This window comes from Capra hircus, chromosome 10 (assembly GCF_001704415.2).
Source record: "Capra hircus breed San Clemente chromosome 10, ASM170441v1, whole genome shotgun sequence".
Lineage (NCBI taxonomy): Eukaryota > Metazoa > Chordata > Mammalia > Artiodactyla > Bovidae > Capra > Capra hircus.
This window is the reverse complement of record NC_030817.1, coordinates 89,639,231-89,663,505: the sequence shown is the minus strand read 5'-3', so window position 1 is coordinate 89,663,505 and position 24,275 is coordinate 89,639,231. Positions and strand designations below refer to the sequence as shown.

Below are 24,275 nucleotides of genomic sequence, written 5' to 3'. Positions count from 1 at the left end.
TTTCAGAAAGGGCTACCTCCCTTTACCTGAATTCCATTCAAGTATGGTCAAGAAAAGAAAGAGTGGTTTAGGCAATCTTAACTTTTTGAAAACCTATTTTTAGAATAATTACCACAATGTTTTCGAAGTAGTAATGGTTGTTTTACAAACCTTATTTTTATACTGCTCTATGGTTCTTTGTAACTAAGTCTTTAAGTTAGAATTTAATTTTAAACTACTACTGCTGCTGCTGCTGCCAAGTCGCTTCAGTTGTGTCCGACTCTGTGAGACCCCATAGACGGCAGCCCATCAGGCTCCCCCATCCCTGGGATTCTCCAGGCAAGAACACTGGAGTGGGTTGCTATATGTTTTTAATCAGTGAGAAGTGGATACAACAAATACTTTAAAGAAGTCAAAAGTAAAATGAAACTGGCATTTAATACAACAGATTGGGTAATCAAGAAGCACAACTATTTAAAACAGATATAAGAGTCTTTTGGTTTAAAAAAAAGCCAAATGTTAAGTTTTGTATTTGTCACCATGTAGATTTTCCCTACCACTCTGCTGTAATACAAAGAACTCATTGGGAAAGCCTTATTCGTTCAGAGTGATCCATAGTTCTTCCAGTTACTTGGAACTGATACAAAATTGAATTCAAAAACTGGACATGGAACAACAGACTGATTCCAAGTTGGGAAAGGAATACTCCAGTGCGGTATACTGTCACCTTGCTTATTGAACTTATATGCAGAGTACATCATGCAAAATGCTGGGCTGGAGAAGCACAAGCTGGAATCCAGATTGCAGGGAGAAATGTCAATAACCTCAGATATGTAGATGACACCACCCTTATGGCAGAAAGCGAAGAACTAAAGAGCCTCTTGGTGAAAATGAAAGTGAAAGAGGAGAGTGAAAAAGTTGGCTTAAAACTCAACATTCAATGGGACCATGGCATCTGGTCCCATCATTTCATGGCAAATAGATGAGGAAACGAAACCGTGAGAGACTTTATTTTGGGGAGCTCCAAAATCTCTTCTCCAAAATCACTGCAGATGGTGACTGCAGCCATGAAATTCAAAGACACTTGCTCCTTGGAAGAAAAGCTATGACAAACCTAGACAGCATATTAAAAAGCAGAGACATTACTTTACCAACAAACATTGTCTAGTCAAAACTATGGTTTTTCCAGTAGTCATGTATGGATATGAGAGCTGTACTATAAAGAAAGCTGAGCATCGAAGAATTGATGCTTTTGAACTGTGGTATTGGAGAAGACTCTTGAGAGTCCCTTGGACTGCAAGGAGATCAAAACCATCAATTCTAAAGGAAATCAGTCCTGGATATTCACTGGAAGGACTGAAGCTGAAGCTCCAATACTTTGACTACCTGATGCGAAGAGCTGACTCATTGGAAAAGACCCTGATGCTGGGAAAGATTGAAGGAGGAAGAGAAGGGGACGACAGAAGATGAAATGGTTGGTTGGTATCACTGACTCGATGGACATGAGTTTGAGTACGCTCTGGGAGTTGGTGATGGACAGGGAAGCCTGGTGTGCTGCAGTCCATGGGGTCTCAAAGAGTCAGACACAACTGAGTGACTGAACTGAACTGTTTTAAATACAGATTCCTTTGTATTTTTTCTATTGAATATGGAAATGATTTCTGGTTAAAAATGTCTCTTTTTAAATAGGTAAAAATATGTTCTTTTAAGTATAGTTATGTGTCTTAAAATCGTTCGTTTTATAAAAAGACAAGGATAGACAAACAACTTACACTCTTTCTAGGAGACATTCCAAAAGGAAAAAAAAACTTTAGCCCAGCTTCTTTCCAAATTATGTTTTCTAGGATAATAGAACCTTACTGTTTTTAAAAAGTACATGACACAAACAAGATATCCATTTAACAGGAAGACTTTTAGACATTTAAATATCTTCCTCACTATCTAGGAATAACAGCAATCAAAAGTCTGAAAATCCAATCTGGATATTCTGTAGTTTACGCTATAGAAGTATACTTTCAGAATTTCAAGCTTAAATATAGATGCTTTTTCCCTATTGTGATAATGTTTAGTCAATTTGTGTTTACCTTAGGGTGAGAGGTATGACTGGGAGAAGGCACAAGGGGACCTCCTGCTGCTGCTGCTGCTGCTGCTAAGTCGCTTCAGTCGTGTTCGACTCTGTGCGACCCCATAGACGGCAGCCCACCAGGCTCCCCCGTCCCTGGGATTCTCCAGGCAAGAATACTGGAGTGGGTTGCCATTTCCTTCTCCAATGCACGAAAATGAAAAGCGAAAGTGAAGTCACTCAGTCGTGCCCAACTCTTAGTGACCTCATGGACTGCAGCCCACCAGGCTCCTTTGTCCATGGGATTTTCCAGCCAACAGTAATGGAGTGGGGTGCCATTGCCTTCTCCAAGGGGACCTCCGGGGCACTGAAAATGATGCATATCTTAATCTGGGTGGTGGTAACATGAGTGTATGCATATATAAAATTTCACCTACCTGTATATGTAAGCTTTATGTACTTTATGGTATATGTTATATTTCAAGAAAAAGTAAAAGGGTGTTTAGCTACTTATGAAATGCCCAACTGTTTTACAATGCCTCATTAATATGACTTTGTTAGTCAAAATGGTATAGGAAAAAACAAATTATCTGATATGCATGGCTTAAGGACTGCTAATCATGCTTAGGCAAACTATATCTGAAGCTAAAGCAAAGTTTTAGTGATGAGATGTGCTGGTAGTGTATCAGAAATTGCCAGGGAGAATACAGTGTATCAGCTTAACTATAAAGAACTGAAGTGCTGTAACAGTTTAAGCAACAACAAGAAGATCAGAACACCTGCAAATAAATGATATGACTATGGCATGTTTATTTGACTTATTTACCCATGCTTTTTATTTCTGCTTACTGTTTGGGTTTTTGTCACTGTATTGCTTGGACTTCCAAATGGTTGGGAATTCTGTTACATATTCTTAACTGTTGTTTTTAGTGTGGTAAAAAGCTGAATTTATGATTGTGCTTTTAAAATTATGCATTCAACTTTATAGCTATTACTGGAGAAGAGTTGGGTTTACGCAGGAAATACAAATACACAATCTGCCTCAAATGTTTTTTACTTTTGCTCAGAACCATGTTAATTCTCATCACCTCCAAAAGCCTTTGAGAGGATTAGCTGCATAGACCAATATTGTTCTATATTAGTCAGTATTAAGCATATGATGTCACCTTGTTTCCTCCCCTCCTTAAGCTTTTTTTTTTTTTTTTTTGCAGGGTGGGGGGGAGGGGAGTGGGGTGTTTTTTGTTGTTGTTGTTGGTTTTTTTTTTTGGGGGGGGGGGAATTCTCAAAATTCCGTGGCTTAAATACCACTAGCTGGCACACATGATTGATAAATTTACACTCTCAAACCTGTTTGAAATGGGTCAAATACCTAAGCGCTGCAGAACAATGCAAACCAACCAGCAATTCCTCATAAAAGAGAAAGGGGGTGTGATTAGGTGCCAGCTATTAAGCAAGTTATTGCAAAAACAGTTTGGTGGTTTGTTTCTGCAATAGGCGCAGGTTAAACTAGTATTTTCTCTTAATTCGCTGGAAAAAATAAAAAAGACTAGGCTTTAGGAGGTAGAATAAATAGTCGAGGCATGAAGCCACTGGGGCAAACACACTCGGGGTTTTACGGAGGTCTTTATACTGACCCTCGGGATTGGTTACTGATTATTAACCCTGCCGGGGAACTATCGAACGGAATCTGTGCGAGGCTTATCGAGCCCCGGGTAAGGAGATGCAGGAGGGAATATAAGCTTCTAATAAAAGAAACGCAGTAACAATAGCAGAGGAACAGCTCTGCCTGGTGACGTAATGGCTGGCAGCAGTCCAGCTTCAGCAGAGCTGCTGCTACCTCAGCATCCAACCTCTCTCAACAGAGTCCAGCTTCGGCAGAGCTACCCCGGCTGCTACTTCTTGCGATGCCACTTTGTCGGTGACACCGACACCTTCGCTTACAAGGGCCGGAACGCCAGACAAAGGCTGGTCCTGCTGTTTCAAGTTGTCTGAACAGACAGTCTCACTCACCACCCGCCCCCCCTCCCCAACTCCCCAAACCCCTCAGTAGTCGAATCAATCTGCTGCTTAAGTTTAGGGCCAGAAACCTGGCGCACACTCCCAGCGTGCCTCAGTTTCCCTGGACTGCTCTCGGATCCGCTTCTCCCGGTCCGCACCCCACCCCCTCAACCCGCCACTGATCCTCTGCCCGAGTGAAACGCGGCGGCCCCACTCTCCCGCCCGGCCCCGCGTGCCGGTCCTCCCGCCTTACCTCCGCCAGGTAGAGGTTGAGGAGACAGAGCGTGGAGAACTGGAGACAGGAGGGGAAGCAGTAGAGCAGCCAGTGGGGGAAGAAGTGCAGGTGAGCGGGCGGCCGGAGCAGGGGCAAGGAGCCGCTAAGCGAGAAGGCGGCGGAGAAGAGGGTGGTCCTGAGCGCTGCCCACAGGAGACAGAGGAAGAGACAGAGGCTCTGGTAACTCAGCCGCCGCTCGCGGTACAGGAGCAGCCGCCACAGCTGCAGGTAGGCAAAGGCGAAGAGCGCGGCGTAGAGCAGGGCGTGCAGGATGCTCAGCGCCAACTGCACCGAGCCAGGCACCGCGGCGCCTGAGGCGGCAGCGACCGCGTCTCCGCCGCCCCCGCCGGGCGTCGAGGGCTCGCGGCCGGCCGCCGGACCCGGCATGGACACCCTCATGAGGGGGCTGGGGGGCGGGCGAAAGAGCGCGGGAAGGAAGGGGCCGGACTCGGAGCCGCCGTCGAGGGGGAGAAGGATGTCCCTCTGACCCCCCACCCACCCCAACCTCCAACCCCAGGAAGCGCCGTGACAGGACCCAGAGCCCCGCGGAGAGCAGCCGCGGCTCCTCGGACCCCCCCCCTCCTCTCCCCGGCCCCCCACCCCCGGGGGTCTCGGCTCCTCCTGCTCCGGCTCGGCTCGGTAGATGCAAAAAACAACTCTCGGCTGGAGACAATCAGCTGAGAAACCCGAGCATTTGAGGCGCTCGCTCCGCACCTTGGGCTCCAGCCGATTGGCCCAGGAGGGCACGCCCCCTGGGCGCCGCGCTCGGAAGACCACAGGCCATAGGACCCGTCGCTCAGAGACCCCACGATCTCATTGGGCATTCGCTTTCCCCGCCTGCTCCCTCCCCTTCATTCCCCAACCACGCTGCCGATTGGCCCAACTACTGCACGGCCTACTAGCGCTGGCGGGCGGACTAGACGTCGCCTGTCACCGGGGTGGCTCTTGCACGCCCCCCGCGCTTCCCATTGGCTGGAGAGGCCGCACAGAAGGCCCACGAGGACAGGGAGGAGCCTCGTGGGTTGTTTTTTTGCTCAGGCGTTCGACTCAGATGAGCGGTGCAGGCTGCTGCTGCGGAGGCGGGAGGACAGTGAGCTCTCAGGTAGGGGGAGCGGTTCGCGGTTACTGGGCAGGCAGAGCACGGCCCCGCCTTCTGGCTCTCATCCTTCACGTGGAGGGAACTGTCGGTCCGCAGTCCAGATCCCAGCCGGCAAGTCTTGTCCTCAGGTCTCGGGTACGTAGGTGGCAGCGCGGGTCCTGGAGACGAGAGCTATGGTATCTGCAAGCAGGGATGCTTGCCGGCATTCGGACCTGGTGGATCTACCTCAGCAATGACCGCACCACCCGGCTGTGGAGTTTGGCTTAAATAGGGCCTCACCTGAATGCTTCTGTTTTGTTTTCTTCTTTTTCCCTAGCGTGAGCGCCTATAAAAAGTGAGCCCTTTGTGGGGAGGAATGAGGCGAAGGCTGAACGGAAGGTCTAAGTAAGAGACCTTTGCCTCCCTCAGGACATGTTCCAGAAGAGAGTGGAATGGGATATGGGAAGGGAGTGGAAAGAGAATGGGATGGGTATGGAAGCTGTTTCTGAGTAGGGAGAAAGTGGGCGTTTAAAACTTAGAATTTGGAAAGATACTGTGAGCGTTAAGTTAGGCAAAACGAGACAATCAGAATTTTAAGTATATGATGGATGTCTGGAGAGGAAAAGGGTAATAGTCTGTGCTTTTTAAATTCCAGATGTATTCCTTCAAAGACCGGACCTGTGTGTGGGTGGATGGTTGCGCTGTATCTAGGGCTCAGAGATAAGGAAACAAATGCTGTATTATATTACTTAATGCTGTAAATAAGTGAGGAGTAAATAGATCTTCCCACATACAGTGGACTGACATATTTGTTGACTTGGTGGGGAGGAGAGTTGTTTGGTAACAAAATGAGCAAAGTAGTGCAAAATGATGAGAGAATCATTTGTGTTCCCCTTAGAATGGGTTATTTAAGTATCCCTGTGAAAGACACTGCTACATTTATTTGTGTAGCTAAGAGTCAGCCTTTCCTAACTCACCATCCTAAGAAGCGTGCTGCTGCCTTCTTTCCTAGCTAAGAGATTCACAGGGAAAGTAAAAGTCTCCAGATTGTGGGACAACAGTTCAGCCAGGCACCACATGTTGGTGTGTTCTGAGTTCTGTATAGGGTGTGCCGACAAACTGATGGATGTTGAGGTCTGGTACTGTTCTGTGAAGATCCCTCAGATGAAACACAGCTGAGCAGGTAAACTTGGAGTGAGAAGTTCACAGGCCTAATCCAAAATCAGTGCTCTACAGAAGGATCTTTGTTTGTTTGCAGCATAAGGCATTTGCCTCATGTATTCATAGAGAATGTGGTTAGGCCAGTACACTGATTTGAAAGGGTTCAGAGAGCTCCTCGCCCCAGTGACTTAATTGATTGCAGTTATGTGCTTTTGGAGAAGGAAATGGCAACCCACTCCAGTGTTCTTGCCTGGAGAATCCCAGGGACGGTGGAGCCTGGTGGGCTGCCGTCTATGGGGTCGCACACGACTGAAGTGACTTAGCAGCAGCAGCAGCAATGTGCTTAAGCACATCAATTAAGCATGGATTCAGAGTTATGTGCTTTTAGGCACTTGTGAAAATCAGGAAAGCCACTTATTTTCTGGCATATTTTATTTTTGTATGTTTTTTTTTTTTTTTTTTGTAAAATCTTTAATTCTTACATGCGTTCCCAAACATGAACCCCCCTCCCACCTCCCTCCCCATAACATCTCTCTGGGTCATCCCCATGCACCAGCTCCAAGCATTTTTGTATATTTTATAATCAATGAATCAGGTCATGAATAGATTTTATCCATGAAGGGGTTTTTCTTTTTTCCCGAAATTCTCTACTTAAAGTGAGAGTAAACCACACATGGGCTTTCCAGGGGGCTCAGTGGTAGAGAGTCTGCCTGCCAATGCTATAGAAACAGGAGACACAGGTTCGATCCCTGAGTCAGGAAGATCCCCTGGAGAAGGGAATGGCAGCCCACTCCAGTATTCTTGCCTGGAGAATTCCCTTGGATAGAGCAGCCTGGCAGGCTGTAGTCCATGGGGTTGCAAAGAGTTGGACACAACTGAGCACACACACACACATACTCGTTTCACATCTTTGCTTGTGAGTTTTGTTTTTTTTTTTTTTAATTTCAGTGTCATAGGAAATCAGGATAGTCACCTTTTTCTCCTTCCTTTTTGGGGCCATGTATATGGGGAGGTGTAGATAGAAGATTTGCCTCACTCCCTCAGGGAAGCTCTTTAAGTGGAGATGTGTTGATCCTTTTATTGCCTCCTTTGGGTCATTAATGATAAACTGTGAGATTTATCATTTATGAGATCTATTCAGCATTTTATTGGAGGCCGGTTCAGTGAACAGGTTCTGTTCTCCCATAGCGGTGTTAAACTGTAAGTAAGCTAATTTTTGACAGGATGTTCTTACAGGAACTTTGCAAGTATTATATGCCCCATTTGTTGCAGAATATGAAGTGTGGCTTTTCCCAGAGAATGATGCCTGCAGATCTTTGTTTAATGTTTAGAGTTGCTGATTTCCTCTTTCTCAAAAGGGGAAACTGTTAGTTTTATGTTTAATGATAAGGGGAATTTAGGCCTTTACAGAAGAAACTAACCAAGGGTCTTCTAGAAAAGCTTGTGCCTGGAAAACCTAAAATTTGAAATGTGTCCCTGATGTACAATGGTTGAATATTGTTGTTTCGGGAGAGGAGATTAGCACAGTGGTCTTTGAAAGGAGAACTGTTTGCCAAGTGTTATATATGGGACCCAGTTCCCAGATGAGATTGCTTCAACTGAAAAGGGCCATCAGCTGCTCCATCTGCACAGAAGGGCAAATCCTGTCTACCCCTCTCACTAGCAGGAGGATCAGTGTTTTTTGCTCCTGAGGTACTTCCTCCTCCTTTCTCAGAATTCTGGTGCTGAGCAAAACAGACTTCTGTTGTCATTAAAATTTTATTTACAAGCTTTAGCCCTTTTTGTACTTAAACTTCATGCATCCTTTCTTACAGTGTTTGTCATCCTCTTGTATTTGTCTTTGGTTAAATGTCACATACTTTTTCCCAACTTTTAAATGACCTGTGCATGCATACTTCTTTATAGTTTAGAGATGAGGCAGAAGTTACATCTTACATACTGACTCTGATTATTCAGCCAGGAGCATCATATTGAAGAACTGAGGGCTCTTTCCAGATCTAGAAGCTAAGAGTCTGCACTTAGTGGGGAGGTGTCTGTGTGTAGTATTGGCAAATTTTTGCACATGAGTTCATTTTCTTTTCATATTGGCACTGGTTGTGGTAACAGTCAGTTGCATTTTAGAGACATCTTCCCTTTTAAAATCTTCCTAACTTGAAATTGGGTCAACTTCTTGTGAATTCTTTGAAATATATTCCTTTAAGATCTAGGATATGTTTTTATGTTCAAGTCACTCTCTTCTTAGCTGTTACTAAAACAAATAGGGCTAGGTTGGGTTACAGTGTAATAACAACCCTAAATCTTTGAAAGTTTAAAGCAAGATGTTTAACACTAGTAGACTGGGAGCCTTGTCCCATGTTGCCCTCTTCCTGAGACTTGGTTTAACAGTTTGAGTATTTTCAATCATTGTGACAGAGACAAAGTGTATCATGACACATACACACTGACTTTTAAAAGCTTTTGGAAGTTACATATGATAGTTTGCACATCTCATTGGCCAAATCAAGTCATGGCCATATGTTAACTCGAGGAAGTGGGGAAGTAGAATTTTAACACATGTAGAGACCTAGAAACATTTGGACACTCTACCATTTCTGTGAGTAGACATTCTCCTTCCTATATGTACTTCAAAGAATCCACCTGCCAATACAGGAGACATGGGTTCAATCCCTGGGTCAGGAAGATTCCCTGGAGAAGGAAATGGCAACCTACTCCAGTCTTCTTTCCTAGGAAGTCCCATGAATAGAGGAGCCTGGCAGGCTACAGTCTGTGGGGTCCCAAAGAGTCAGGCACGACTTAGTGACTAAACAACTATATTCTTCTTCCTGTATGTACTTCATCCTTGGCTCCTCCCTGTGGAGATAACCCCTAACTCCCATTCAGTCACTGTGTCATGCTCAAAGTCTGGGATCTCTGAGTAATGCTTAGTAGCCATGATCTCTGGACTTCATAAGTTATCTGTTTCCCTTACACTGTTGAATTCATAGAGTAGTTGTAGGGACATATAACTACAATACGTGTTCTTATTAATAATATTTGAAGAGGAGAAGAATGGAAGACATAAACCAGACACTGAACTGTAGCGTTTTTGGAACCTTGCTGGACAGATGTTGCTAGGGCTCAAAGTATAAGAAAAATGAAATAAAAAAGCATATCAAATGACTAGTTAACGTTTGACTAGCCCACAGATTTACTTTGTGAAATTGCTATAAAAGCTGCTAAACATTTATAGTCAATTTCTGTGTTTTTCTCATTATTGTAGACCAGTGCTGCTGCTGCTGCCGCTAAGTTGCTTCAGTTGTGTCCAACTCTGTGCGACCCCATAGACGGCAGCCCACCAGGCTCCCCCGTCCCTGGGATTCTCCAGGCAAGAACACTGGAGTGGGTTACCATTTCCTTCTCCAGTGCATGAAAGAGAAAAGTGAAAGTGAAGTCGCTCAGTCGTGTCTGACTCTTAGCGACCCCATGGACTGCAGCCTACCAGGCTCCTCTGTCCATGGGATTCTCCAGGCAAGAGTACTGGAGTGGGGTGCCATTGCCTTCTGTAGACCAGTGACAGTTAATATTCTAGCACATGCCCTAGAGCATAGTTCTTTATGGTCCTTGGCTTTGGCTTGCAAGAGATCCTTTGATTTTTATCATCTTTGGCCACATCTGAAGTTGGACTTTGGAGAATATGGCCTTCTTTCTGTGGCTGAGCAGTTTTGTCAGTGTGTTTCCTGACCCTGCAAAGGTGGGGACTTAGGAATTGTTTTAAGTTTTGAACAGCTAGACTTTTAGATGGTGGTGCTTCTTTGAATACCTTTCTTTTATTTCCTCGTTAAACGTAATCAACAGCAACTATCACATACTACTCATCTTCTGTCTTCCAGCCTCTTCTCTTAGGGCCATAAATAAGTTCTTTAGCCACATGAACCTAACTACATGCTCATAAATTCATTAGGTACTTCTCACTTCCAAATTATTGTAGCGACAGTTTTATCAAATGTTTTGTTATTCCTTAACACGAATCATTTGTTGAGGTCATGTCTCTGTGTTTCCTCGAAGAGAAAGAGTTCCCATGAGTAGTCTCAGAACAGTTTCCTGCTGCTTGGCCCCTGAGCCTACCTATGTGTGGGGTTCTTGTTAAGGCAGCACCTCACTTGTGATTTATATACTGGTGAAGATAAACTAGATTATGCTGCAGTAATCCACCCCCTCCTGCCACACCAATCTCAGTGGTTTAAGACAACAAACCTATGTTATTTCTTCCTCTGTCATGTATTCATTGCATACCATCTGGGGGTTCTCTGGGCTGCACCCCATCTGGGACCTATGCTGACAAACAGCGACCATCTGAGTGTTTTCAGTGACTGTGACAGAAGGAAAAAAAGCCAGGCACGTTGCACAGTAGCTGTTAAACTGTTGCGTGAGACAACCTTATGTGCTTATAGTGTTGAAAAAGCAAGGTATATGGGGTTTTAGTTTATCAGCTCTATTGTAAATTGAGAACTAAATTGTTTCTCATTACCCCTGAAATGTTAAATTGAAGAGTAAATGGTTTTCATGACCACTGAAATGATAAATGTCTAATTTAGTATGATTTTTTTCCCTAAATTTTTCATTCTTTAATCTCTTCATTCTTTACTGAAAAGTTCCACTCCTATCCTTATGAGTAATTCTTGCTACTTTTTTTTTCCTGTCTCCTGTTTTGACATAGTGATCTTTTGCTTAAAAGATAAGGAATCTATTTATAATTAAAATTAAAATTCTCACCTATACCTGTTGGTGTATCTTTACTTTCTAAAATTATGATGTTTAATATAAAAACTAATTTCCCCAAACTATGTTCTTTTAAATGTAGATAAAATATATCAGCAGCAGAAAAGCTTCCTGAAAGAAGAAATTGTTCAAAAGAAATTTGAAAGTAGCAAAAGTATAAGAAAAGAGAACTGACAGTGGACACAGAGAACAGCATGGGAGTAAGTACAGCATGAAAGAAAATAAGAAGATGATATATAGACTAAATCTGTGTTCAGAAGATAGAACTGAATTAAAATATGAGTTGAGGGACCTACTTGCTTTTCTAAACTGTTTAAATCCATCAAAAGTTACTAAATGTATATTTGGAAGGAATGTTCTTAAATAGTTTCAGTAGATATCCTCTAGGGTAGGTGACCCCAACCTTTTTGGTGCCAGGGACCAGTTTCGTGGAAAACAAGTTTTCCATGTATGGGGGTGGGGGGCAGGAAGGGTGGTTTCAAGATGATTCAAATTTATTACATTTATTATGCACTTTATTTCTATAATTATTATATCAGCTCCACCTCAGATCATCAGGCATTAGATCCCAGAGATTGTGGAGCCCTATTCTAGAGGATTTAAAGTAACAAGAATGTAGACATATATTTTGGATCTCATTTTCATGTCAGTGGTTTTAATTGCTATTTGAGTATTAATTGTAAATCCATTCTAGGTAGAGAATGATTAAATGCCCTGTTTAAAAAAAAATGGATTGAGTAAAGTTTGAGAATTAATTTTAGAATCCTTAGAAATGACAGCTTAACACACACCAGTAAGTGGGTTTTCCCTGATGGTTCAGTGGTAAAAATTCACCTGCAATGCAGGAGATGCAGGAGACTCAGATTTGATCCCTGAAGTTGGGAAGATCCCCTGGAGGAGGAAATGGCACCCCACTCCAGTATTCTTGCCTGAAAAATCCCATGGATAGAGGAGCCTAGTGGGCTGTACAGTTCAAAGGTTCACAAAGAGTCAGACACAACTGAGCACACACACACACCAGTAAATAGCTATTAAACATAATATACTTAGTATTGTGTTTTCCAGACATCTTTGATATCTTTTGTATCAAAAATTAATAGTATTATCAAATCAATGTCATTATATATCATCCCCTCTCATATTTGTACTAGGAGGAAATAGTAAAGTATTAGCAAAATCAAACCTGAGACGAATTTCTTATATTATTCTTTTTACAGATTTTACTTCATTCATTCATTTAACAAATTCCTGGGGCACAACTTTGCCGAATACCTACGCTTACCAGGTATTGTCCTGGGCAACAGAAAAAAATAGTGAAAAAAATAGATTCTCCTGTCTGTATACAGCCGCAGCTGATGACGTCTTCCAGGTTCAGTGTGTTTAGAGCTGGCATCTCTTTTGTCATGATGTGCATTTTTTATACATCAGCAGTAGACTCTCCAGAGCTGAGTCCTCAGACATTCTTCAGTACATTGCAACCAGGAAAAGCCACCTTAGTTTATTTTTGTCAAGCTGGTAAGTATTTTTTATATTTTAATATGATTTTTGTGATGTTTCTATTGGTGGTTAATCATTATGCTCAGAGAGAACTTATTGTCAGGATTAATAAAATGTGCTTTAAAGCTGCTAGTGTGATATGCCTACCTAGGTTTGAATCCTGACTTTGCTTCTTCACCTGTTGTGTGACCTGGGTCAAGTCACTTAATCTCTCTGTGTGTCTTTTTTGTCATCCATAATGAGGAAGTTGTGTGTGCTTTATAAATTTGTTGTGACGATTAAGTGACTTAGTTCATGTCCCTAATCCAGCAAATACTAGGTGAGAATTAGCTATGAGTAATATCATTTCATTGTCATTTCTAAAAGTAAACATTTTGATATTTTTAGCATGTAAATATTTTTAAAGTGTTTTAAAACTTTAAATATAGTAATACTGATGCTTAAGTTTAATACTCTGCTTTAACCATACTGTTAATTATACTGAATTAATTAATACAGCTATTGAACATAACTGATCATTGTCACGGTTCTATTAAAATTTCTCGTGCCTTAAAAAATACTATTCTTGGAATTAGTAAGTGAATTCACATATTTGTTGGCTCCCTTATAGGGCTTCCCTGGTGGCTTAGAAGGCAAAGAGTTTGCCTCCAATGCAGGAGACCTGGGTTCAAACCCTGGGTTGGGAAGATCTCTTGGCAACCCACGCCAGTATTCTTACCTAGAGAATTCCATGGACAGAGGAGCCTGGCGGGCTACAGTCCATAGGGTCACAAAGAGTCAGGCACGACTGAGTGACTAACACTTTATTATACTTAGGGTTTGAAAATGGTATGTTAAAATAATTTTGAAGTTTTTGTACGTGTGTGTTGTGTATAGTATTAAACTTGGAAAAATAATGACATCTGTTCCATTTAAATTAAACATTTATTTGTCCAGTTTATGTTTAGAAAGCTTTTAAGGTCACAAAATGAAAATATTTCATGATAAAAATATTAGAAATAAGAATAATGAGGCAATAGGAAATAGGGTACAAAACTATGTAATTGGGTTTGTTTAGCTACTTATTTGTTGTTGCATATAATTGAGCAAACTAATATATTTCTTTTGCAGTTTGCAGCTTTTGGCTTTAATTTTAAAAATTCATTTTTCCTAAGGGGCAAGTCATAAAACATTCATAAAACATTTCTTATTTTAGAGTCTCCAAGAACTTCTATGTTTCTTGAAGAACTGAATGAGGCTGCTAAACCTCTCCAGGACTATGGAATTTCAGTAGCAAAGGTAAAAACATATTTATGTTAATAAATTATTAGTGACAAACATTTTACAGCTGTGTGACCTAAGAGTGAGTATCTAAAAATAATATGTTGTTTCACATTTTTTTCAAACTGGAAAAATATTTTTTCTATCTTTTTTTTCATAAGAATAAGCAGAAGTATAGATGGTTCCAAATTATTGTACAAATTAGTACAAATTACAGCGGGAAAAGCTATTTAAAATTCTTAGAGCTTTATTTTGTAAAGCATTCTATTGGAGCTATAGTGTCATTTTTTCAGTCTTATATATAGGCTCTTTTTATTTTGCCTAAGAAATATATCATAATAGATATTCATAACTATTAAAACATTTGTATTAGCACAAACTGAGGTATCAAAATTGAAGTAATTGAAGTGTGTGTTTTTGTTTGTTCTTTCATATTCTATCTTTATAATTGCTTCTGTTGTGGTTGTCATATTTATTTTTAGAAAAATGTTAAGACAACCTAATTTGAAATCACGTATTTAATTTCTCAAAAAGTGTTCAAACTTGCTGTGGGGTATTATGGAAAATTTCCAGATGCTTCATGGTTTAAACGGCTTCATGAGCCTTTCATTTAGTTTAAACTTAGGATTTGTACCTCAGAAAGTGGAATGATTAATTACCCAATGATCATTAAATTCCTTCAGATCAGTGTCTCCCTGACTTTCTGTGTGCGTTCTTTCTTTACTAGTTCATTAACCTTCCTCCTTTGAGAGATGGCTACTGTCTCTCTTGATCCCTGCAGCTTGAGTTCCCAGGGCAGGAAACAGAAAAGTTAACTGACTGTGACTTTTAAAGGGAAACTCTTCACTCTCACCACAGAACACTTCTGACACCAAATGTGTCTGTTTTCCACACCAAGCAGGTCTGACACCAACAACCCAGCGTTAGCACAGACCCCTCAGGGGAAGGGTACAGTCCTGTGAGATTGCTCTCACTTCAGATGCCAGTCACAGGGAGTGAACGATCCCCAGCTTTCCTACGACTTCTGTAGAACTTGGCCAGAGATGGGGGTTCTCACAACCCCATCCTCAGGGTCCATAATTGGCTACAGAGACTTACAGAACTCAGGGAAAGACTTTCCTTAACTGTTACTGGCTTCTTATAAAGGAAATCTCAGGAACGGCCAGGAAGAAATACATGGGCAAGATCTGGAAGAGTCTCAAGTCCAGGAGCTGGGAAGCGGGGCTGAAAGTTACCACTCTCTAACCTTGCCTTTTGCTGGCAACCAGCACCCTTCCTGAAGCTATCTAGGGGCCCCAACTGCCAGTCATTTCATTTGCATACAGACAGACACTCTTATCACTACCAGAGATTCCAGGGGTTTTAGAAACTCTGATATTTGGGGTTAAAGGACCAAATATTAGAACAAAAGATACTCCTACCACTCCATCATTCAGGAAATTACAGGGTTTTAGGTGCTTCCCTAGAGGCTCAGTCAGTAAAGAATATGCCTACAATGTGGGAGACCGCTGCAATGCGGGAGACCGCTGCAGTGCAGGATACCTGGGTTTGATCCCTGGGTCAAGAACATCCCCTGTAGGAGGAAACAGCAGTCCACACCAGTATTTTTGCCTGGAAATCCCATGAACAGAGGAGCCTGGTGGGATACAGTCTCTGGGGTTGCAAGCGTCAGACATGACTTAGCAACTGAACCACCATAACCACCACCAGGAGCTCTGTGTCAGGAACGAGGGGTAGAGACCAAATATATATTTCTTATTATATCATAGTTATATTCCTTGGAGAAGGAAATGGCAACCCACTGCAGTATTCTTGCCTGAAAAATCCTGTGGACAGAGGAGCCCGATGGGCTATAGTCCAAAGATCACAAAGAATTGGACACAACTAAGCGACAAAGCATACCTTAAAAAAAAATCTTTTTTTTTTTTTAAATGTCAGTTTTCTTTGTATAGAGGTCTCAGGGTCTCGATTAACTGTGAACCAGTTTATTCTCTAGAATGGTAATGGCGCTCAAGCTTTGAACAAAAATTGAGATTTAGAAACAAAATACTGGGTATGACACTCCAAAGGGATAATCATACTGTTTATCTAGCAGTCAGTAAACTAATTTAACTATGTGTCTGCTAACTGGAGTAGAATATGAAGGTTCATGCCTAAAGATCACCTTTATGAACTAACAGTTCATAAAGCTTTTATAGTTGAGGACTTTAAGCTGTGTGGAAAGGAAACTGTGGTGAAAGAGATAGACCTAGACCTTGAGTACCTAGCTCAGTCCCTGGTACATAGTAGATACTCAGTATTGTTTATGAGAGTGAAATGAGCTCACTATTATTTAGTCTCTTATTGGATTGTAGACTTAAAAAATATTCACAACCTAAAAGTTGAGAGTTATGTTTTCTTAGGAGGGACTTTTTAGGACTTAAAACCCAGGAGCCAGCATCTCAAGTAACCCTGAGAGAAGAGCTCTGAGGAGTTAACAGGGACAACCAGATTTTGTAGGAGTTTTGTCAAAAAGGGCAGGTCATTTGAATGTCAAAATTGATTGCTGTTAATTAAAGGAAAATCAGATATCTCAAGTTAAGGAATTTAGCGCTTTTCTGTGTATGGGAATATGCAAGAGTCTGAGCTCACTGAAATCATTCCTTTGATATGTACCTCAGCTATCTGGTGCCAGTAGCCTATATTTTCACATCCTGAGTTTTCTCAGGGCCCACCTTCAGTGGTGGCTGCCATCACTGATGACCGTGACATCCTTTGTTTACTGATACGGCAGGAAATATTCCATTTCTCAAGATAGGAAAATGACTGAGATCTTTTTCTTTGGAGAGTAGATATCCAAAACACATTCACAGACTTTTTTTTTTTTTTTTCCCCTGGTTACACTGCACACCTTTGGGAATCATAGCTCCCTGACCAAGGATTGAATCTGGGCCCTTGGCAGTGAAAGCTTGGAGTCCTAACCACTGTACTGCCAGAGAATTCCTGCAGACCATTTTAATAACTGGCAGAACTTGGTCACTATAAGAGGTACAAATAAAATGCTGTAGAGGTTTAAAAGAAAGAAGTCTTACATGATTATCAAAGTGGACGTCATATTATGGTATTGGGAAAGACGTCACAAAAAGTAGCATTTTGAGATTGTCTTCAAAAGTTAAGATTTCTTTAGGCAGATGTAGATGAAGAAAACACTAAATTACAAATGGATAAATGTTCCAGTTAAGAAAACGATTGTCAGGCTGGGAACAATAACCAAACCCAATTGTAAGATATTTAGAAATGTATCTTCAAGGCTTTAGAAACTCTCAAAGTAAATAAAGGACAAAAACTATATCATGCAAATAATAACCAAAAGAAAGCTGGTGTGACTATATTACTTTATCAATGTAGATTTAAAAGCAAAAAACCTTTAGGTCATCTTTTTTCTATCATAACCAATCCATTAATAAGTTCTTCAGGTTCTACTTCCCTGGAAGCTCAACTGGTAAAGAATCTGCCTCCAATGAAGGAGACCCCGGTTCAATTCCTGGTTCAGGAAGATCCGCTGGACAAGGGATAGGATATCCACTCCCATATTCTTAGGCTTCCCTTGTGGCTCAGCTGGTAAAGAATCTGCCTGCAATACGAGAGACCTGGGTTCAATCCCTGGGTTGGGAAGATCCCCTGGAGAAGGGAAAGGCTGCCCACTCCAGTATTCTGACCGGGAGAATTCCATGGACTGTACAGTCATAGGGTTGCAAAGAGTCGGACACGACCGAGCGACCTTCATTTTCACTCAGGTTCTACTATCAAAACCATGCAAACTTGACCACTTCCGGTATCTTCATTTCCAGTATCTTGTCCAAACATGCTCACTTCTCCTCTGGGAAACCACAACAGCTGCCTATTTGGCCTTTCTCCTTTCACTTTTGTCTCACCAAACCCTTCTCCACATGTAAGCAAAAGTATCAGATCTCAGAAAGTTTTCCCATTACAGTTGTGTTAAAATCGAAACTCCTCTTTGGATACTGACTTCCTTTTATCTCACTTTCTGTTCCTCCTCCTTCCTCAGTTTATTCCTGACACTTGCTAGTTGTCTTTTTGTTACTTGAACCTGCTAGATGTGTATTTCCATAAGGCCTTTGCAGGTATTTCCCCCTCATCTCTTCCACATATTTTTATATTTGCATCCATCACTCCATTACTTCACTTCTTTGTTCACATGTTACATCCTCAGAGAATCCTTCTTTGATGAAGGTAAGCCTTCTTTAGGTCATACACTATCCCCATAGTAAGTTTTTTTTTTCCTTCATAGTACTTAACATTACATATTATTTAGTTTTTAAATGGTCTGTCTCTGCTTTTAGAATATGAGTTCTAAAGAGAAAGATTTTAATTTGGAACATAACTGTGCTCCCAATGAAGAGAATAGTGACTAACATATGATAGGTGTTCAAATGTGTTTTGAGTGAATGAAGGCACGAATCTGTTATCATAACATCAACCATCCCCTATGCTCTGAGTTTAAAAAATTTGTTTTTAATTACAATAAAGTTCTTGGCTTTTAGATATGACTATACTCTGACTTTTAATTCTGGTTCTCTATTCCTCATATCTTTTCTGGGTATCAGTTCTCTTTTAGTAGCTGTTTGAAAAATAAAACAAATGTAGCTTTTCCACTTGTCACTGTGCTTCCTCAAACTCCATTAAAGTTAACCTGAAACCAAAAACAACCAAAGAACCCAGTAAAAAAGAAAAAGCAAGTTTAACAGAATCCAAAACAAAATACTAACTGTTCCTCCAACCTTAGTTTTGGTAAGTTATGTTGCAGGCAACCCGCTTGCCTTGTCTGACAGCCTCTTCATTCTCTCTCTTTCCTTCCCCTCTGTGTCCCATGGTGCATATTATATGCTCAGTCTTCTTAGTTTTACTTTCTGTATTTGTGAAAAGTCTCTTGAATCTCTTCTGTCCTTTTCTGCTTTACTTCAGGACCCCATCATCCTTGACCTGTGAAAGTGAAAGTGTTAGTCACCCAGTGGTGTCCCACTCCTTGCAACCCTATGGACTGTAGCCCACCAGGCTCCTCTGTCCATGGGATTCTCCAGACATGAATACTGGAGTGGGTTGCCATGCCTCCTCTAGGGGATCTTCCTGACCCAGGGATCCAACCTAGTCTCCCACATTGCAGGTGAATTCTTTACGCTCTGAGTCACCAGGGAAGCCCTTCTTGACCTGTGGTGGTGGTGGTGGTTTAGTCGCTAAGTCGTATCTGACTCTTGCAACCCCATGGGCTGTAGCCTGCCAGGCTCCTCTGTGGAATTCTCCAGGCAAGAATACTGGATGGGTTGCCATTTCCTTCTCCAGAGGATCTTCCTGACCCAGGAATGGAACCCAGGTCTCCCGCATTGCAGGCAGATTCTTTACCGACTGAGCTACGAGGGAAGCTTTGACCTGTACCGATGTGATATTCTGTCAACTCGCTTCCTTGCCTTTGTGCTCTCATGCCTTCCATTTCATCTGCATGTTGCTGCCAGGATCGTCCTCTTGCTTTTCACATAGAGTCTTCATTGTAAACTATCAAGAGTGTTGCGGCTGCTCTAAAATCATCAGGGACTCAGACTCGTTCTTTCTGTTGCACCATCCTTAGCAAGGATTTCTCCTTTAAGGCTCCTTTATGGCCCGTGATGACCGCTGGTGCCTACCTGTCTTGTTAGGTTTTTTTCTTTGTCAGCAAGGAGTGGGAAGAGCATGAGTATCAGTCAACCTCCTTTAAGACCCTTCTGCTAAGCTGCTAAGTTGCTTCAGTCATGTCTGACTCTGTGCAGCCCCATAGACGGCAGCCCACCAGGCTCCACCGTCCCTGGGATTCTCCAGGCAAGAATACTGGGGTGGGTTGCCATTTCCTTCTCCAATGCATGAAAGAGAAAAGTGAAAGTGAAGTCGCTCAGTCGTGTCTGACTCTTAGCGACCCCATGGACTGCAGCCTACCAGGCTCCTCCGTCCATGGATTTTCCAGGCAAGAGTACTGGAGTGGGGTACCATTGCCTTCTCCGAAGACCCTCCTGGGAATGCCAAACCTGTGACTTCTCCTAACATTATATAGCTATCCTTAGCTTTTGGGGGAGTCTGGAAAAGTCTTTTAATGGGGGCACTTGCTATTAGTGACATTCTGTTAGTGAAGCAAAAAGAGTGAGATGGATTTGTGGTGGGGAGCCAGCAGTATCTGTCATACCTGTGTTCTAGCTACTGAGATGCTTCTGTGGTTCCAACTTACCATTCACTTCTCTGTTTCCTGGCTTTTGCCCATGATTTTTTTGTCTTGCCTTTATTGTTTCCTTCCTTTTCTAAGTCATTGCCTCCTACTTCCTTCATAAGATTGAATTGAATTGTGTATGATTAAATATAACTCTTTGGTATAGAAACTTTTCTCTGGGTTTCTTTCTCTGGGTTCCCTCAAGCAGTTGAATAAGTGAGCAGTTACAGCATATAAACCAGAAAAAAAAAGTAAAATAAGAACTGTGATCTGGAGATACACTGCACTATTGAACTTGCCTTTGTGTTTCCCTAACCAAGAAACTCTGCCATTTGCTCTACACTCTTAAGCGTTAAATATAATCTTTTAAAGGTTAATTGTGTCACAGAAGAAACATCGAAATACTGTGGAAGTGAAAAGGACTTGATGAAAGCATATTTATTCAGGTAAACTAGTTTTTTTTTCACTGGGATGGATAAATATAAAGCTATACCTCTAAAATATTCAAGTATACAAAATGTCACAAAGCCAGAAGGAAGCTCTGTGTAGTGGGGATCATATGAAGCTTAGCAAAAAAGTCTAAGTAATAAATTTGTTACCTCCACGTTGGCTTCCTAATCTATAGATGGAGGAGAATGATACTTAACTGTCAGGGTTGTTTTGGATATTATATGAGAATCTTATGTAAGCTTTGACTGCAAATGCCTGGTAAGCAAGCACTTAGGATATGTAATGTTCTATGTAGCTATGTCAGGTTAGGTGTGAAATAAATGCCTTACTACTTTATTTTTGAGGGGTCTACAGATTTCCAGGTTATAGATTTCTCCATACTGGGGTCTGCTAATCTGAGTCAGCAAACTCTTGGGATTTGGCCTAGGAAGTAGGGACAGGTCCTTTCTCCTCCAGGACTTGCTGCTAAGGACCCTTCTTTGTCTCTTCTGCTTGTCTCCTTCCCAGCCCATTTGGGGGCATCTGTGTATGCTGTGAGACAGGGAGGCTGGGAGGAAGCCTTGTTGGGACTCAGGTTTTTTCCCAGTCTTTTTGCCAACCACAGAGCCAAAGCTTTTCAAAGTGAGCCTGTCTATGAGGTGTGTATAGTAAGTATTTGAGTGTATGTTATGACCAGTGCTCTGGCAAGTGCATTGGATAGTGAGTAAGACACAGGTTTTAACATCAAAGAACTTCCAGTCCGTGTGTTAGAGCCACAAGTGAATTGCATGCTAAGGAAATCTTTCTGTGATGCTTTACAGGGGCAACATACCACTGAGAGAATTCCCAACGGATACCTTGTTTGACGTGGATGCTATCGTTGCTCATGTTCTCTTGTAAGTTCAGGGGGCACTTGTTCACTTACTCATTTGTTATTTATCTATTGATTTCATTTTAGACAATTGCAATCCATTGTAATACTTTAGGGCCTTAACATTATATTTGTAAGCATCAGTTTTATACATATTGCTTGTCTGTTTTCCCACGTAGTGAAGTGAAAATTGCTCAGTCTTGTCTGACTCTTTGCGACCCCATGGACTAAATAGTCCATGGAATTCTCCAGGCAAGGATACTGGAGTCGGTAGCCTTTCCCTTCTCCAGGGGATCTTCCCAACCGGGGATCAAGCCCAGGACTCCCACATTGCAGGCAGATTCTTTACCAGCTGAGCCACAAGGGAAGCCTGTTTTCCCCTGTAGGGTATTTATAATTTCTTGAATGGCAAAGCATACAGAAACATGGAAATATTCTGCATAAAAGTAGGAAATGGTACAACCTGGCCACCTGGGTCATACTATTGCTCTTGCCTTTGATTCTGTCTGTGGAGTGAGGATTTTACCAGGTCAGAAGCTCATCTTTGCTATTCCTACTAGGGTTTTTGAAATGTCTAGCCTCCTTTTCACCCCTGCCTGATTTTTTTCTGGAGTCTGTAGCTCTGTGCCTGCTCAGCAAGTACAGAAACATTTCACATATCCTCAGCACATATTGAATGTTTATTGAGTGAGTGAATCTAATTTAACTCTCCTAGCATGGAATCATTAGGCCTGGGATTCAGACTCACCTGGAGTCCATTCCTCCTCAAATGAAGCAGTAATATCTTTGGTGACAGAGCTAACAGCTACGACTTTTCAGGACATGACTTTGCATGGACTTTTTCAATTTAACGTTTACTGTGGTTCTTTTGCCACTGAGACCTTTTCTGACATTGAGTATCTTATTTTCTGCGCGGCTCCCATCTTCCTTCTCTTCTACCTGATTCTCACAAAAATGAGACTTTGGGTGAAATTTCATGTTAGTCACTCAGTCATATCTGACTTTTTGTGACCCTATGGACTGTAGCCCACCAAACTCTGCTGTCCATGGGATTTTCCAGGCAAGAATACTGGAGTGGGTTGCCATTGCCTTCTCCAGGGGATCTTCCCAACCCAGGAATCAAATTCACATCTCCTGTGTCTCCTGCACTGCAAGCAGATTCTTTACCCGCTGACACATGAGGGAAGCTCTGGGTGAAAGTTAAGTTACAGGACATTCTCAACTTCAAAGGTGAAAAGGTACGGTTATCACATGTTCCAGTACTAATATTAGTGAATAGTCTTTAGAAATCTCTGCTAACTGTGAACCCTGAGGCCTGTGGCCTGAACAGCTAGTTGTAAGTGATAAGAGATGGTCTTTTGAAGAAGGAATTCCAGAGAGCTCCTGGGCTGTCGCAGGATAAAGAAGGGATGGCTATCTTGATAGTGGGGGTGATAAAAAGCTTAGCAAAAAATTCAAGTCATAGATGTATTAGTTCTCAAGAAGGTTACTCGTTTATGCTCTTTTTACAGTGGACACCCAATGACTATCTTTGACCCAGAAATAAGGGTGAAGAATCAGAGAAAGGTTCTTCAGGGGATGGGGGAGGGGATACTAAGCTTGTCTTTGGCAAGTTTGACAGCAAATTTTGGAGCAGCAGGTTCACGCTAGCTCCATGACAAAGGTGGTTTTGAAACTATTGGGGAGTAGAGGTGGAGAGGCTGCCTGAGCTGGAGACCCTGTTACCTGAACTGGGTAGCCTGTGGGGCTTATGTCATTCAATCCTGCTGTGGTGTCCTGTTCCTTTGCTGTACAAAAGCTGATTTATAGGACACTAATACCACAAATGGCTTCCCTGGTGGCTCAGAGGTTAAAGCGTCTGCCTCCAATGCTGGAGACCCAGGTTCGATCCCTGGGTCGGGAAGATCCCCTGGAGAAGGAAATGGTAACCCACTCCAGTACTTTTGCCTGGAGAATCCCATGGACAGAGGAGCCTGGTAGGCTACAGTCCACGGGGTCCCAAAGAGTTGGACACGACTGAGCGACTTCACTTTCACTTTCAGTACCACAAATAGAGTATTCCCAGGGTCCTGCTATGTACCAGATACTTGTTAAGGCATTGGAGATGCAAAACAGAATAAGATACAGTTCTGTCCTCTAAGAATTTAGCATTTTGTTGCAAAGACATATATAAACAGAAAATATTATATAGTAAGTGAAACAGAGCTTCATAAGGGCTTAAACGTCAACAGGATAGAGAATATTTCCTTGGGTCTAGAATGAGGGTGGATATTTGGTAAGAAGCCTTCCTGAAAGGAAACATTTGGGGTGGGTCTTAAAGGATAAACAGGGGTTTGCTCAGTGAAGAAATGAAAGGTGAAAGAAGCAGAGGGAACTATGAGCCCAGGCAGGGAGGTCAAGATAGTTTGGAGAGGGTAGTTTTTACTGTGTTTCAAATGTGTGTAAAGCAGGAGGTGAGAGCAGAGAAGTTGGCATGGGGTCAGCAGAGGGGACCTTTGTTTACCATGAGAAGGAATTGAGGATTTGGGGTAGCCAGTGAAGGGTGAGGAGGCCAACTCTGGGCCACAGTCCTTGTGGGATCTTCCAGGCCCAACCACACAGGCAGCTTCAGGCTTTGTCTATCAGGCCTCATAGAGGAAAGGTGCCCACTCACATCAGAGATAGGAGCCAGCTCTTTGG

At 42.2% G+C, this 24,275-nt stretch overlaps 2 protein-coding genes and 1 non-coding gene across 4 annotated transcripts in view; 2 read left to right on the top strand and 1 right to left on the bottom strand.

Moving 5' to 3' along the window:
• GPR137C (G protein-coupled receptor 137C) overlaps positions 1-4,765 on the bottom strand; it is a 55,358-nt gene extending 50,593 nt beyond the window's left edge. The window contains exon 1 of the mRNA XM_018053663.1: positions 4,293-4,765. Coding sequence (XP_017909152.1) covers positions 4,293-4,712 — 420 coding nt within the window. The 5' untranslated portion in view covers positions 4,713-4,765. The remainder of the gene's footprint in view (positions 1-4,292) is intronic.
• The window catches only part of TXNDC16 (thioredoxin domain containing 16), a 99,940-nt gene continuing 81,002 nt past the window's right edge, over positions 5,338-24,275 (top strand). Inside the window, exons 1-6 of one of the 2 annotated variants that reach the window (XM_005685096.3) lie at positions 5,338-5,415; positions 11,393-11,510; positions 12,528-12,825; positions 14,003-14,085; positions 20,669-20,742; positions 21,547-21,621. In XM_005685096.3, coding sequence (XP_005685153.2) covers positions 12,666-12,825; positions 14,003-14,085; positions 20,669-20,742; positions 21,547-21,621 — 392 coding nt within the window. In that variant the 5' untranslated portion in view covers positions 5,338-5,415; positions 11,393-11,510; positions 12,528-12,665. Of the gene's footprint in view, positions 5,548-11,392; positions 11,511-12,527; positions 12,826-14,002; positions 14,086-20,668; positions 20,743-21,546; positions 21,622-24,275 lie in introns of both variants that reach the window. The other variant, XM_013966740.2, reaches the window with a different exon arrangement.
• TRNAW-CCA lies at positions 23,428-23,499 on the top strand. The gene has a single exon. It is a non-coding gene; the product is annotated as a tRNA-Trp (tRNA).